We start from the raw sequence: 17,309 nt of genomic DNA on the forward strand, positions 1-17,309 counted from the left end.
ATCACACAGTGAATAATATGTGTGAAATCTAGGTTGCAGGGACAAATGGTACAAGTGGAGGCTGATCAGCAAAACTAAGCATGAGAGCACGCTCTAGGAGCCCAAACTTTGGTCCTGGTTAAGGGCATACAAGTCTCAAGATATTCTGAAGAGCTGTTACATCTAGTGGAAGAATTTTGAGAGTTCTACAGCTATTTTGCTGGACTGTGTAATGCATCTCAGAGGCTCCTGAGAGCTGAATGCTTCATAGAGCAGAGTAGGAGCCAAGTACTCAGCAATTACAGAGTTCTCTGACAAAACAGGGCTGGAATTCGAAACAGCCAGATGCTTTCTCATTTGTTCCCAATTGGGACCTTTCAGCTGTTTTAAATGGCAGATATTGTACATCTCATTACAGAAACTAGGTGCCTAGTAAGTTGAAGGGACAACTATACCATCATGCATATTCATGAGATGATCCGTCTCTTTCTGATGATTAACTGCAAAGTAGAACAACAGCTCAAATTCTTGACACTAATACAAAATGACTCATTCTGAGACAAGACTAGATGTAAGGATGTTTATTCCATGGCATGTTAACCAGTTATTCTATAATATTCCACTAGAAATTAGCATTTAGAACTATGAAGAGTTTTGAACTACATTTTCTATAAACCACACTCCTTTTTTGGGTTGGTGAGTTACAGCTCTCAACCTTGCGGCAGAGGCTGACTGGAAAAGGTCTGACTGATCATTACTGGCTGGTTTGACCTGAACAGTGATTGCCTCATATTATGGTATTTTTACTTTTAATTATACTGATTTATGTCAGCAATAGGTGAAACCAGAGCAAAATTAATCATACTAATTCTACCAGGGGGGAGGGAAATGAAAAAAATACTAGTCACCATGGAATATATTATAATATCCCATGGCTAGTGGTTAATTATGGGAATATCTCAGTTTTATGAGAATCCTCCTATAGCACATAAAGTTACGGGGCTCCAATTTGATTGTTTCAACCCCATAATCTACCTCTACCCACGGAATATCACTATTTATTCTATGGAGTAATTTCAAAGTAGATAATAATGTCAAAAACAAAGCCAACTGCATTTTTGGCAGATGTCCCAACCGAGTTGCATAGTAGACATTTTACAGCCTATTCAGAATATTCCCCTGTGTTGCATTAGATAAAACAGATCTCCAATCAAGTGATTTTAACTGACATCTAGACAAGGGATGTTTGGAAAGAGCTAGAGTATACCTATGATGGTCTTGTGTTATCATTTCTTTTACTTTGAAGAAAATTCTAATTTGTTACTCATCCTGAGTGAGGTATTTTCTTGTCATCTCATAGCCATGCATGTTGATGTCATTGTGAGAAGCACAAAGAAAGTGAGACTTTCCTTTGTGTATAACTTCACCTATGCCAATGCTAATTTTGGAGGGGAAGAGCTGGTGGGAACTTTTCTCTCTTCTTTTGTCTTTTTCCTTTTGTGCAACTGTGTAAAATCCATTCAGAAGGTAAAGAGCTTTTTTTTTTTTTTTTTTTTTTGTTAAAGACTATTCCATTGCAACAGGCCAATCACAATTCACGTGACTGATAGACTGTCTCTTTCCTATTGTATCTTTGGTGCATAAGCGTATGGTTTTATCATCCATTCCCTTCAGGTTGCAAATGCTTATCACGAGTCATGTCCAAGCAGCAAACTTCCTCGTAAGTGATGCCCATGTGGCATCATGTATCAAGAGGGATAGAGTGCACAGACAATATGGTGCATTTTCTACCACAAGCAATATGCCAACCACCCTCTCGTAAAGTGTGTAAGACATCTCACTTCTGAGTACTTTAGCAAACAGCTACAGAATGACCTTCTCAGAAATCCTTTCCTTTATCAAGTTCCTTCCATTACATATCCTGGTGATCTCTGGGAACTAGAGGACTAAGAATTCTACAAGTTCAATGCAAATCCACACTGGTATCCTGAGAATACATGTTATTTTGGTTCAATGTGGAACTGTTTTGCCACCACCAGTGCTCTAAAATCAGCTGTTATCACGATATCCATGAAATATCGATAGTAACAGCAACTTACCTGTTTCTGCAATAATTAATTAGAAGAGGCTATTTTTATACATGTGTACAAGCATATACATTTTGAGAAGTAACAAAGCACACTTGTATTTCAGCTAACAAAATGGACTTGGTAACACTGTTGCTGAAGACCTGTTTCTGATAATTATTATGCACCACTAGCAGCAAAAAATATTGCCTGCATCTCTCAGCTTTCTCACAAGGAAAGATCTATATGTGTGCAAGAGATAATTGCAAAATAATAAGATCAGAACTAACTGTTAAAACAAGATCTGCACTGCCTTGGATGTTGAGGTTCACTTTATGTATATGAAGCTTTCATAGGCTCTAACTTGTTCTTGAAACTATAACCGCACATCATATAAAAACAGAGACTTGCAAGTAGTGATGCTCCCCTTACTGTAGAATATTTGCATTAGTTAACCCCACCTAGCTGTAGGCAACCAGTTAGCATCATGCTAGGTACTCAGAATGGGTCCTTCAGACCTAATGCTTCTGAAATAATGCTGAGTTGCTCAAGATATTTTTTGTAATTTTTAACAGGAAATGTTCGGTGTGGCGGTGTCTACGTGATATACAGCCATACTATGCACATCTAATTACATTATTCAGACTCATAAAAAGGCCTATTTACCTGCTCAAGAGTAAGAGGCATCACATGAAGTTACTAATTCCATATATTATTTTTGGTGGAATGATTAAATTCTTCACGAAACAATGATGAGTATGAAATAGTTCCATGTATGATTACCTCTTCACAGCCAAATGCCCCCATCCGTACTCGGTCAGTAGCTCACAGCTGTTCTCAGTCCATACGCGCAGGGCCAAGGGGTCTCTATGGAGAGCTCTGCACAGCCATACCCCAGTGCCTCCTCACAGGCTAAGGAGCACTTTCCTGGCACAGACATGCAAAGAGCAGAACTTTGCCCATCGGCTGGACAGCTGCTGCCAATGATGCTATGGTGATTTGCATGCAAAGCAAAGATGTTTTGAATTGAAATTAGGGTAGGTTTGAATTGAATTTTTAAATAGACCCCAACACTCTCAGCAGCCCAGTCCTGTGTAATCTACATCTGGCAGGAGGTATCTTTAAATAACTGCTCTTGGTTTTAATTTCACGAAGAGCTCTATCACGCCCTTCCCTGTCTGCAACAACTCTCCCTGCTCTCCACTTTATCCTTTCCTGCCAGTGGGCAGGTGGGAGAGCAGCAGAAGGGGAGGAAAGGCATTTCAGAGGCCCTCACCAGTAGCATTAAGAAAGCAAAGATTACCCCTATAAAAAAAACGTTCTCCAAGATAGCTTCTGGTGTCCTTAAATTCTCAAGATAATGTTTATATAGTGCCAGGAGGAACTGGGCCTATGACAGCACAAAGGAGCAGATCTTCATCTTTGGATATCTTTAGTGTCCAAAGGAGGGCTACAAAGATGGTGAAGGGTCTGCAGGGCAAGAAGTATGAGGAGCAGTTGAAGTCCCCTGATTGGCACAGCCCAGAGCAGAGGAGCTGAGGGGAAGCCTCATGGCAGCCTATAGCTCCTCACAGGGAGCTGAGGGGCAGAGTTGAGCCCTGCTCTGTGTGACAGCAACAGGACCTAAGGGAACAGCATGGAGCTGTGTCAGGAAAGGGGCAGATGGAGGTTAGGGAAAAGTTCTGCACCAGAGGGCTGTGGGCATGGAACAGGCTGCCCAAGGCAGTGGACACGACCTCGAGCTGCTGTTGTTCAAGGAGCACTTGGACAATACTGTCAGACATAGGGTTTGAATTTTCCACGATCCTGCATGGAGCCAAGATTTGGAATCAGGGGACTTTGTGGATTTCAAAATTGGGATATTTTATGATTCCAATATTTTCATTTTATACAGAGTGTAATTTAACTGAGCAAGATCATGTGAAAGGTCTGTGACAAAGCTGTTAGTAGAACATAACTACTGAGCAGCAGTCACAACCATAGTGCCCTGTACTGCAGTGTCTTTCATCTTCATAACAAAGCAAAATAAGAACAGGGGAAGGGGAAGGCAAAATTAACTTCAAATAGAAACAAAGCAGAAGAAGACAGACTCCAACAGCCAAACTCCATGATTTCTACTTCAAACCACGCACCATCCTACAGATACTAAGTAATTTATCTCAGTAAACACAAACTGACTTCAAGGTACAAGTTTGTAAGAAAACCTTAAAACACACAAAACAAATATTTGAAAGTTTTGCTATGAAAATGTTACTTAGCTCTTAAGGCTCTCTCTTCTGTGAGCTGTGCACTTACCTGAAGTATAGGCTGTCTGCACAGTTACATCTCAAAGGTGACGTAGATGAAGAAATGAAAGACGTTTTCCACCACTGCAAAAGAAATTAAAATATGAATGGAATTATAACTTCATTTGATGTCTGCACACTCTCTAGTGCCACATAGTAATGATCTTAAAAATGTATCCGTAATACACAACCAGAGATGAAGGTTATTTGGGTTTTGCTAGGAAGCCAATCCCAGCCTTTTATTATTTCTGTATGTATATTTAAAACATCTGCACACAAAATGCTTATGTTAATTTTAACATAGCCAAAATAAGAACTTGTCATCTCTCTGATCAATTCTGCACACAGCTTCACATAAACTGTACTCCAAGAATATTGTATCTTTATACAAATGTGTTGTGCAGACACATTTGGTAACTTTTTCACAGTGCAAAATTTCCTGCTTTATTGCATAGCTTGAAAAAATTTGGATAAATATTATTAGAATTCAGGAATTCTAAGAGGAAGTGAAAAATATCTATTCTTACTAATGTACCTTTAGCTTTGGAAAAATTTCTGCAGTTGTTTTAGTTCCCTGCCCCTCAAACTTTTTCCAGAACCCACTCCATAACTATCCTGCTGTCTGAATAGTTAAGGCCATCTTACTCCTGACAGAGAGGAAAAACACTGCTATAGTGACTTCATTGTACCCCATGGGCAGACGAATGGGAGCAAGCTGTGACATTATAACTTACCATTTCAATGTAATTTACTGAGATAGAGCTGATTTCTTTTAAAAGAAATAATGCGGAGTATTTCAATTTTATCAGTCATGTCTTCTGGAAGCACTGCTCTTTTCTCAGGGTTTCCTTTTTCTTCCCTTCTGTCACTGTAACCTAAATAACCTGTATTTTTTGTGCAACGCATTGGTTCTAATGTCAGAAGTGTGCTGAGCATTGTAATTCCAGTGCCAGTGCTCAGTGGGAGCTGGGGAGTCTTGGCAGATCTTGTCACGGGCCTATTATGCTGCTTAACATACAGCTGTAGACTGTGAACTTCAGTGTTGTTTTTTTTTATGGATAGCAAACCATTGTTGAAGCATAGGTATGCAGTCACTGCGATGGTCCTTCCATCCACAGGAAAAAAAAAGGTTGCTAGATTTTGTGTCATAAAATCTTTGACCATCTCTGTAGGAAGGACTGTAGATAGCAGTGTAACTGCAAAGAGTTTAGGTCTGTTTCAGCTCAGATAGCTTTGATGTTTGTATACACTGCACACCAAATATGCAAAAAGGCAGTGAATATAAGATAGCAGGAAGATGCTTTTCTTTCCTCCTTGTACTTAATCTGTTTGGCCTTTAAAACATCATAATTCATCATTCCAAATAGCAAATGAGGCAGTGATTACATCTCAACATTACTGAAGATGGGGGCTGGTCCTCAAGATCTAACACAGAAATGTCTACAACTCAAAAGTAATAATGCTCAGTTCTTCTTTCTTAGATTAAAATGCACTTGCCTGAGGTCCCCCCATATGTTGAAGGAAGAATTAGGGGTCTGAGAGAGTAACTTACTCATTTATGACCTGAACTGCTCTCCAGAGGTGGTTTTCTCAACAACTGATCTCAGGTGACTGCAGCTCTAACTTAACTTCAGTTAAGTGCCTACAGATAGGTGAAAATAATTTGGACTTTTTTCTTGCTCACCAAGTAACATTTCTGCAATCTCACTGCTGTGGATCACACACAAAGCAGAAATTATAACCAATACAATGTAATATTTTCTTGCACAATTATTCATTTATCATTTCCTGTAGAGATAAAATCAGTGGCTGTCACTTGTACCGCATGCTTGTTTACATTAGGATTTGAGTAGGAATATCAGTCTCTGTACCATATCTATTGAAAGCAAAAAGGAAGAGCAATGAACTCAAGTACAAAACTTCAGGTTTCTATTTTTTTTTGGTCCACATGCATGCCAAGTCCACAATGGCTGAAGAGTTTTGCCATCCAGTGAGTTAAATGAAAGCGTGCAGTAGCCACAGCCAAATCCCTAATGAGGAAGGTTTGGACAAAGCCCCAGAGCAATACAAGTAATTAATGAGAAAGTAAAAAGAGCCCCTTGCAGCTCTGAACTGGCTTCTGTCCCTCTGCCAGCAGAGGAGTCTGGGGATTTCCTTCAGCACTGCTGTCCTTTTGCTGTTGTTTCCCATAGCAGATACAGGAGAATCTTATTAAACAGTCCCCTGTGGCCCGGCCACAGTCAGACATAATTATGGGGACAAGCAGGACTATACTGAGCTGAAAAACAATCCTAGAACTAAATAATAAATCTTTGGACTTTTCATGCCTTAATAATTTAATGAGCACACGAGACACTTTTAGTGATGGGAAAACAGAAACAAACATTCCAGTCAAATAAGCCTAGCCAGTGCCAATCCTCCAGTGTGAGGCAGCTGTAAATGTGGTAAACCATCTTTCTCGAGTGCCCTTTCAAACACATGTGCCTGCCACCATAGCTTCCACGCCATCCACTGCCAAATGCAATCCTGGGATATGAAAGAAGTACTCTTGGCATCTCTCCCTCCTGCTGGATTAAGTATGAATGATATTTGTAGGATAGATACAACAAAAGGCATCTTTGCTGCAATAGCACTAGTCAGATGGGGTATCCATTATTACAAAAGAACAGGGGAAAATAGAGCCTAGGGTATGATAGTGCTGTGCCCAGCCCACTATCTTATATCCCTCTTACTCTGTACCTAATGGACATTTTCTCCATTGGCTATTTGCTTGTCTGTTTATAAGAAAAAAGCTGAACTAACAAACAATCCACCATTCCTCCATTCTCACTTTCATTGTTCACTGTATTCATCCATGTTCCATGTCTCAGACACCCTCCATACTGTACAGATCATCATACTGTATTCTTCAGTCAGGGTGGTGTTATAAGAGTGTAGCATTCCTCACTCAACTGCAAGCTGTACCTGACCTGTTGAGGACTACAGAATTTGCTGTTGATGGGGTTCTCAGAAGGCCAGAATGAGTGCAAGTGAATCCACAGAAGGGTCAGGATACAAGTAGGAGGGATCTTCCAGAGCTCTTTGAACTGCAGCATTTCCAGGAGAAACAGTTATCAGTACTGCATTAAGCACATATCCATTACTAAATCTGTAATGGCAAAATGCACTGGATCTACTTAATCCTGTATTTCCTCCAGCATACCGGTAGGTAGGCAGCCAACATACTGTCACCTCACTTCAAGATGTAGTGCCTCTCAAATTTGATACTCTCTGGGAGTGATGTTACTATGTTGGTCAGTTAGTTCTGGGAGAGGTGGTCAGCACTGTCACTGGAGTGCCTTTCCTGGGGGACACGGCTTCCTGGAAGAACCCAGGTCAACAAGGTGGTGAGTAAATGCTGAAGAGGTAGGTTGGGTCGGAAGGCCCCTGCGTATAAATGTAGCGTATTAAACTCTGCTCTTGTTTGTGCCAGTGTAAAGTCCATCAGTGTGAAAGCTACTCAGAAGAGCTTCCTAGTAACTTTCAAAAACTGCAGTAATTTAAAAATCAGGAAACCTTAATAAAGATACCTAGAACTAACAAACATTTTTGCATTTTAATGGCCTTAGAATATTGGGATAACTAAATTGAGTTGTTATATAGGAATCTATTAATTCTTTTACATGTTCTTCACCTTTTCTCTCTCTCTTTTTTCTCTTTCCCTCTTTCACTCTGTTTGTTAACATTTGTTATTACTGTACGTTGCTTGCAACTTGTGTATGTTACAGACTGTCACTTTTTATTCTGTGAAGCTTTCCTCCAATTCCCATCAACCTGAGCTCCATGTTGGGCAGCCGAGGAGATTACAATACAGTTATTAAATGCAAAAGAACAAGGAATGTCACAGACTATAGGTAACTTCATTGAGGTTGTGACACAAAACCTGATGCAAGGTATTAATGCAATGAGTAAGTACTTGGTATGACAACAGAACTACTTAGTTAAATTACTTTCTTTTTTTTTTTTTTTCAGATAGTCTGCATGGAAAAAATAAAGATGTAGAAAAATTCCCAAGCCTACCAATTTAGGATTTTTTCACTGTCATTTTGAAAACTAATGATGCCCACCTTGATGCATCATTATTCATTTTTAGAGGCTTATATCCATATATTCACTGTTCTCCTCTATGCTATACTTCCTTCCATACTGTCCAAGCCATCATTTCATCATCCTTTGTCTGTGGTTTACTATATCTTCTTCATAATTCTTTTTTATAATTTAATAAAGTTATATCCCTTTCACTCTAAGGACCTGCTTTAACAACAACAAAAATGAGCCTCTACCCATGGGATCCATGTTTCTTAATCCTTCATGAGACTCTGGAGCCCATAAAAATTGATTTCTGCAGCCAAAAATGATCTGACACAAAAGGGTAATTGTTATTTTGCTGAATCAGGTCCTGACCAAGGTATTTTGTTACAATCTCCCCCAATTACACAAACAATACTTTAGAAGAACAGTAAAAAATAGGTGATAGACATCTCTGGCAATTTCCTAGAGGGAGAGCATCAAATCTATTGCTTTTAATTGTCTTCTTGGATGCTAATAAATTCCATGTTAACTCAGAAATCACTATAGAGAAATACTAATTCAAGAAAAGCTTATTTTTTTCAGTCTGCAGCTTCTTTGTTTCCTAATTGGCTATTATGTTCTGAGCCTCCCTTAACCTGTGAAAAAGTTTAGATGGAGTCCAGTTTTAGAGAAAAATAAAATGACGTATACTGATGCAACTGTTGAGAGGCCAATGAATATTAATGGCCTGTTACTACTATCCAGGCAGCCAAAAGAGAAACAACTTGATATCACAGGGGTGAAATCTGAGTTAAGGAAACTTGAGAGAACAGGGAATTGAGCTGTGGTTACTGTCTTTCTACACAACATCGCAGAGAGAAATAAAATCAATGGGGAGATTCTCAGTAGCTCTTAATTGCACCACAGATTAGAGTAAATGTTTTTGGAAAGTTGCATTCACACCCTGAGTTTCATCGTAATCATATATGCTCAGCCTAGAAATATCAGGCAAAAGTTGCACTACAGAAGCAGGATGCAAAAAAGGAACACAAAATCTTCGCATTTTGTCTACAGCAGTAAAGATAGCTGGGAAATGTTCTGTTCTCCATCAGCAGCTGTAGCAGCCTCATAACTACTCTATTGTGCACTTCCAGTGAAAAGCCTTGTAGCTGAGAAAATCTAGAGCACAACAGTTCTCCAACCTCACCTTTGCCGTGTCGTCCCTTTTCCTATATTATTCTGTTAGCCTGAGACAGGAAAGGCCATCGTTCCAAGTATGCCATCTTCAGTATAGTATGACATTGTTAATGTTTGCCACATTAAAAGTCCTTTGATACCATCAGAAAAGTGTAAAAAGACTGAAAAACAAGAGAGTAATTAACTCATTAAATGGACAATATAACATTGCTTTCTTCAGAGATCCAGTTGGATTAAAGGTCTCTGCTGACAGGGACCTCACAGATTCTTCTTCATGAAAGACTTCTGGCAGCTACTGAATGTTAGGAGCCATGCAGAGTGATGTGGGTTGAAATTGGGCAGATGCTCAAGCTGCAAATGAGTAACAAAACACTCTCAATTGATCAGGAATGAGCTTATCCATAGACTGAAAACCAGGATTGGGATCAGGGCTACAAGAGCACAGTTGATATCTCATTAAGTGTAGATTCATTTTTAGGTCTACATAAGATGGTAGGATGGAATGCAACTTCAATTACATAATGTTTCCCTAGTAAACAGATCTTCATCTTTCAAGCAGCTTTCACAGTTTTAGCACTGGTTTTTCACTTAACTGCTCCTACCTCCTTCCTGTGCATCAATCCCCTTCCCTGCAGGTCCTTCAAGTCTCCTGAGTTGTTGTGAGATGGCAAAAGGCTGCTCAAGGAAGTTGTAAATACTCAGCCTGGGTTCCTGTCACTTTTAATCCTTAAACAAGGGTGGCTAGGAGGAAGACAGTCTGTTTCCTTCTGGAAGAGATTGCTAGTGACCTAGTGGGGCCGAAGAAAACAAATCTATCTAATTGCTGAGTTTCTGATCTGAGCCTGTGAAGGCCCTATCTTCTTTAGCACAATGCCAGTAAACCTGGAGCGATTCACAAAACCAGTTAAGTAAAGCCAGTAAGGTGACTGTGATAATCTACTAGTTGTAATTGGTGTATTTGAAATTGTTTGTAACCAATGCTATGAGCAAAGAGAGAGCAAAGAGACAAGTTGTGCACTAGTGCGTGGATGATCTCTCCAGAGCTTCTCCCACATTAAGCACAAGAAGATACCCTAAGTCTTTTTCAGAACACCCCCCAATTTAAAATTCTTTGTCTGCTTGAAAATAACTGAGGCATTTCAACTGTAGTTTTCTGCAAATGGAGGCTGAGAAAACAGGAAGGAGGAGGTTAAAAAAAATAATCAAGTGGAAACCATACAAATGTAGCTGTGAAACGAACTACACACCTGGGAGATCTGCTGAACACTTTCTTCAGCCTCTAAGCCAAATCTCTGCAGGAGAATGTTTTAAGCTGGTGCAGTTAACTAGGTATTCGCAGATAGGATGATTATGGAGATAAGGTTCCATGCTGCGAGTCAGAAGATTTTGTTGTAAATAACTTCTTACATAGCAATGGGCTTGTCGTTTCACTGCAGGGTAGTTTTACCCATCTGTAAAACAGAGATGATAACACTAGCTTTTCATCACGGAACAGTATATGATACAAAGAGGAAAAAGGTTAGACAAGCCTACAAAAATGTTATACAAGCCTAGATTCAATTCTGCTAACAGGGATGGAAAGACTTGTAAATCCGGTAAGGCACAATCAAATGTGTGAAATTTTAAGTGCCTAGAAGTTGCTGTCATTGGTATAACTCTTCAGTAGTCACCAGACAGTAATTATTTCAGGATCTTTGCCTTGTCTAGAGTCCTCTCAAAGCCCAGGTCAATCTTGGAAAGAACAAATCAAAACTTAAGAAATCAACCTAAATAATGTAATTTCATTCCATCTTTAGACTTAATACGTGAAACTGTTCAGCATGTGGGTCTGCTAATGAAAGCAATGAAAACTTCTCACTGTTGACAGATGACATCAGAGAGGTTTTCTCTATTTGGATAAGTTATTAGGCATCATGTGAATCCTGAGTCTAGCCTTTACTGATTTAGGTGCTGCAGAGAGTGGTTTGGAACAATGCTACTCTATCAACATCTGCTTACACGCACAGCTTTCTGTGCTGGTAGTTTAACTCTTTCCTAAGTACTCTGAAAAACTGCTCCTGAAGATGACCAGGGCTGTGCAGAATGTGGTCCTTAGGGCACAGCCCATGCATGGAATAACCCCAGGGATGTTTGAGGTTCAGCTTAATGATCTGTGCACATCACCAGCTACTTTGTTCTCTTTCTATTCAACAGAACTAAAACAAAAAGGTTGCAGACTTTCAGCAGCAAACACACAGAAAAATTCATCAGCGTTAAAGAGCCCCGAGGAGGCTACTAGAGCAGCTTACAGCTCAGGTTGCTAGGAATGTATGACACATCTTAAGAAATAAATTCCAAGGTCAACTTTCTTGTCAGTGAGCACAATAGAGCCAGAAAGCTGCTTCCATAAGGACCGATGGCTGCTATTAGCAAGCTGAGTGATCCATAGCCAGGCTTCTCAGAGGTGTTTTGAGCTCCAGAAACAGACCAGTGTCCGTTCCATCACTAACCACTTAGTTTACAAACCCAGGCTCAAATGTGGCAGCGGGGATTTCAGAGATGTCAGTGCCTCGTTCCTTGTAGGATTAGAGCTACCTGCCTGTAGCAGTCGAAGCTTATGAAGAAGCCCAGTGCTTTGCTCTTCCCTGAAAGGCCAGCAGTTCTCCCAAAACACAGTTATGTGATATTAAAAGCAACAGTTCAATACCTGTAGTGTCACGGTTACCATGGCAGCTGTGCCAGGCTTTCGTGCTGATAGTAGTACTTAATACCAGTCTTACAAACAGAAAGGAATTGCAGTTCATTGCAAACATCTACAAACAACAGAATTCCCCCATAGCTTTTTTCAGGTTTTTAAAATATATTGAGATATATTGAGAGACAGAAAATGTTGCTACCTCTCTATGGGGAAATAATTGGCTAAGTCTACATGGAGAAGAAAGAAGGCAGAGGTGAGATATGCAGAACAGACTATTTCTTTCTCTGCAGTGACAAACCAGTGACATCCAAATAAAAGTAAATGCATAGAATGCAATTACTGACACAGGGATGGATGTATATAGCACATGCTGTATACATCTGTGTGTGTGTCTGTGTGTGCTCAACCGTTGTTTGAAAAGGCTTTTGCCTCTTATTCATCTGTCTTGTCCATCTGACACAGAGGAATTGTATCTCTGAACCCCACCTAATGCCGTTTCTCTTTTGGTCTTGTATTATTACTTGGCTTCAAAGTCACTGAAAAATAAATAACAGTATCATGTAGCATTCAGAATGAGACAGTATGTAAATCTAGAAGAGGCACTGGAATTAAGTTTACTTATTGACTTTACCTTTCTCTAAAGACTTGCAGGACCACCCATTGCCTTACAATCTCTAGTTAATAAGCATTGTGCAACCAAGGTTTAGGATGCTGCCTACAGTTACTGGGTCTCAGCATTTGGAAAACTTCAGAAAGCACACTTGGACTGCTTTTTCCTCCCTTCCACCAAAATACTCTTATTGAGCTGTGCCATATTTCGAGTATATTCTCAATGTACCAAATTGCACTTTAAACTCTAAAGTAAATCCTACAGTAAATAGCACTTTGAATTGTTTTACAAATATCATACAAGTCACACAGAGAAAACGTACACTTCTCAGTCTATCTTCATGGGAATGTGTGGAGCAAAATGGGCAAATCTGACAACCTATTTTCATTATTTACAGCCAAGCATAAATTGACTCCATCCATTTTCTAAATTCATGGCCTGCTGTAGTGTTTTCTATATGTAGTGTCCCGTGCTGGCATTGCAAATACTGTGCATGTTTCAGATGAGAACATCAGAAAATTGATTTTTTTTTTCAAATCCACGTTCTGCTGTCTTATTCCCATCCATAATGTACTCTGTGTGTCTAAAACGTGTACAGCCATTCTGCACGACCGATATCAGAAATAATATTTCAAACACCTGGGGTAAATTCAGGGAGGGAAAAAGCGAGGATTTTTCCCTCTGGGAATATTGCACAAAGGCATAAATCAGCATAAACAGAATATACTCAAATGCTCAAACACAACTCACAGTCCACTGCCTCTCCCAAGCTCTGAGCAACAGAAGGCTTCATGACGAGCAGGTCATTCATGCACCATCTGTCGTCATGCAAGCACATGATCCGATCTCTAACCGTGGTCTTCTGCTCGCAGGACTAGGAACCACTGCAGGCCCGTTTCCGAAACTGCCCCTCTATGCGGAAGTACAGGCGGCGGCTGTCACACCTAACGTGATCACGTTTTGTTTCTCCTCCCACTTAACAGACTTCATTTTATTTTGGTGCAGTGCACACGAACGCAGTGTCTAGGACAGACGTGCTACCTTTTATAGTGTCGCTATAGAACTCATTAGCTGTGACCCCTTAATTTGCAGCTGGAACTAATAAACAGTGCATAGTGTTTCAATAGCCTTCTGCTTATATGTTTGAAGATTCGAAACTGAATGGTGAGGTGGCCAAGGCGGCGCTGGCAAACGAAGACTGTCCCCACATAGACCAGGCTATTACGCCTGATGAGGGCCTGCCCTTTACCCGCTCTGGCACTCGGGAGAGATATGGACCCTGCTTCCTCTTATCAACCGGGGAATATCCCTGCCCGCCTGATGGAGGAATAAGAAAGGGTATGTAGCTGGGGTCCTGTAACTATGTAGTTAGCAACCGTTTTAAACGAATAAGAACAAGTCAGCTATAGCTCTAGCACGCAATAGTGCGCTTGCTGTAGAGATGCACGTTTGGGCTGGAAACCACCACTTGATGTCTGCATTTGGAGTTTCTAACCTATTTCTTTCAGAAAGAAAAGCCTGAAGAGCTGTAACTACCCCTTGCAGTTATGCTAGACAGCTGAGACTTCCACCCTAACCGGTGCAGTAAGCTTCAGTGCAGTGAGCTTCAGTGGAGAACGCTCTACAGTGCCCTCAAATTAGCCCATTCTTTAAGGAGAGGCCAGTTAGCATTTGACAGCAACAAAAGTTTGCCACTTTAAAAGCTCACAGATTTTACAGACTCTGAGGAGCAAATGCCTGGGAGGTAGCAGACAAAAAAAAGTTAAAACGCAGAAGCAAAAGATCCTCAAGAAACATCAAATGATTATTCAGCTACCTTAACAGAGCACTAAAGGAAATTATTTGGATCTTCATCGCTGTTTTGCTCAATAGAGGAAGAGAAGCACACAAGAACATCTGTTAGCACAGGTGTCTTCAATCGCAAAATCATTCACCTAAAATCACTTTCTTTTCATAAATAAATCATTACTAGTTAGTTTCTCTGACTTCTGACAGCTACAGATCTCTCAGGAGTCATTTCATTTTAGTTTCATTATGGCCAGAATCATTCATATAGTGGCAAGAAGTCAAACTGAATGAAAAAAATACCTTCCCTTCTTAAAACAGGCTACGTTTTGTTTAAGTTACTTAAGCTGAAGAAACCGTACAAACCAAAATTAGAATGACATGCATATGCATAAAAGTCAGTAAGAAATGGGGAAATTGGAAAGGTCTGTCTCTTCAAATCAGTGTTTATCACTGGTGTACTGTATATAGTATACAATACAGTCAATATTTTAAAACTTCAAAGATTGTACGACGTAACCATACGCTGAGTATGGAGTATAGAATTCCCATGTGCCATTGTATGATGGGCAATAGTTGTAGTAAATGCCAGTTATAGATAGTGTATGTATTTCTAAGTTTAAAGCTTATCATCAACAAAGATATAGTTGGACCACAACACTTTCATGTGAAAGTATAACCTCTTAAATTTACCTTTGTAGCAAAGTGTTTTACTTGATTCTGTATTGGATAAGCATTGGCCGCGTTCATTCAGCCTGGGCGAGTTTGGGTGGTTCCAGTGGATCAGGGGAACACTCCAAATGGCACATCCTTTGGGATGAGGAATGTATGGTTTTCACGATGCACTGCAACTGCCTCTCGTTACTGAATGAAACAGAGGCTGGTTGGCTAAAGAGTAATATACGTCAGCATATTGTTGGCCTGTTTGAAACACGTTGAGAGCATCTTAATTGTTGTTCCAACAGAATTTCACCCATAGTTTGTGCAACTCTCCGTACACTTGCTGAGCTGTTTACGTGCATGTCTGACAAAGGCGGGGGGTGGGGGTGGGAAAGAAAAGCATGCAATTTTGTTTTCTTTTTTTTTTTTTTTTAATGCTGAAAACAAAGGAGTAGTATCTCTATAGCAACAAAATAAATTACATGGATTGCTGCCTTTTTTTTTTTTTTTTCCCCCTTTCTCTCTCTTGTCCTCCTTCCCCAAAGCTACCAGAAGTCTAAATTCTGCCTGAAGTCAAAATGCATGAGGTGACAGGGAATGGTATGCGTGAGTGTATGATTGAGACATCAAAAATCCCCCTCCTACTGACTTTGTTTTAGGGTACAACCACATCGCTGCCTGTAGGATCAATTACACAGCCTATCCTTGAAAAACGATTTTTTTCTTGTTTTTTATTTAAACTTATTCTTTACTTCAGTGGCCACGCGAGTCAAGTTGCAAGCGATACTACTCTAGCATGTCTGTGCATGCAGCTGCTATTGAACTGGCTACAATGTTGACCTCATTCTTAGTCCATTCTGTCATTGATCCAATGCTGTACTTTGCATTTTTCTTTTAAATGAAGGTTACGAAATGTCACGGAGCCTTAACAGCATAGCTGGCATAAGTGGAAAAGCGATAGGATTATCCTCAGTGTCTGCGCCCTACAGCTCTCCTAGTCCAGTGAGACGCTCTTGGTCTCCCATCCCATCTATTTTGTAGCATGGATCAGTAGCAGAGAATGGTCTAAAAAGCTTTATTTTCAATTAGCCTATGCTATGTTGCATATAATCCAGGTGACTAAGTCTGAAGATGCAATGTCTCACAGTAGCACCTGCTGGGAATGGTGTTACTACTGATGCTAGGTGACAACACTCCTAAATTGCACTCAGATGACAGTAGGCAGGCCATTCACGTGGTACTGGTGGGCCATAATGTGCTGCATGGTATCAGTACATAGGATGAAGGGTAGATGCACCAGATAGCTTCCTTCCTGGTGCATCGTGCTAGTCTATGCTTATTGTGGCTAATGGCGGATCTACTGGCTCGGTATGGAATGGGTTAGGCATATGGTCGATGCTGAAACATGCCAACGATGGAAGATTTTGCTTTTCTCAGGATACTTTTGAGCCATAGGAACCCTGCAAGAGTTTGAGCAAACAAGCACAGTAGGATGAAACTTTGCATGGGCGCCTATCTTAAGCTGAAAGCAATACTCAGACACACTGTAGAGAGGTCTCAGTCTGGCTGACTGCATGGAAAAAAAACCCTGTTGAAGAAGAATATGGCTGCCTCTGCATGTAGCTATTTCACCTTTTCCTCCTTCCTTTAAAACTAAGATGCCGAGCTTGATGTGAAAAGCACAGGGAAGAAGCTCAAGTACTGATTGTATTCTTTACATGCAGATCTTTGCAAAGAAAGTCCAGTCATTGCTAAATATATGCCAACAGAGGCAGTCAGAGTGACCTGACAAGGCAAGATGGAGATGAACATTGATGGCAAATAAACATCTGTGTGGAACTGTGCAGGCATAGAAGACCTTCTCATTTGGACAAAGTTAACTCGCTCCATGCAGGTTTTATGGATGATTCTTCGTGGTTCTGGAGTTGTACTAGAGATGCAGGCTTTTTCTACGGCCAAAACGTAACAAAACTGTAGAAGATCTCTTTTTTTTTTTTTTT

General features: G+C 40.3%; 1 protein-coding gene across 4 annotated transcripts in view; it reads left to right on the forward strand.

The window, feature by feature from the left end:
- The window catches only part of KCNC1 (potassium voltage-gated channel subfamily C member 1), a 99,862-nt gene extending 82,764 nt beyond the window's left edge, over positions 1-17,098 (forward strand). The window contains exons 3-4 of one of the 4 annotated variants that reach the window (XM_042814390.1): positions 14,014-14,202; positions 16,214-16,350. In XM_042814390.1, coding sequence (XP_042670324.1) covers positions 14,014-14,202; positions 16,214-16,350 — 326 coding nt within the window. Of the gene's footprint in view, positions 1-14,013; positions 14,203-16,213; positions 16,351-17,033 lie in introns of those variants that run through there. The other 3 variants (XM_042814388.1, XM_042814387.1, XM_042814389.1) reach the window with 3 other exon arrangements.
- Positions 17,099-17,309: the final 211 nt, after the last annotated feature.

This window comes from Centrocercus urophasianus, unplaced genomic scaffold (assembly GCF_019232065.1).
Source record: "Centrocercus urophasianus isolate 14NV4802_14NV808 unplaced genomic scaffold, USGS_Curo_1.0 seq_14, whole genome shotgun sequence".
Classification (NCBI taxonomy): domain Eukaryota; kingdom Metazoa; phylum Chordata; class Aves; order Galliformes; family Phasianidae; genus Centrocercus; species Centrocercus urophasianus.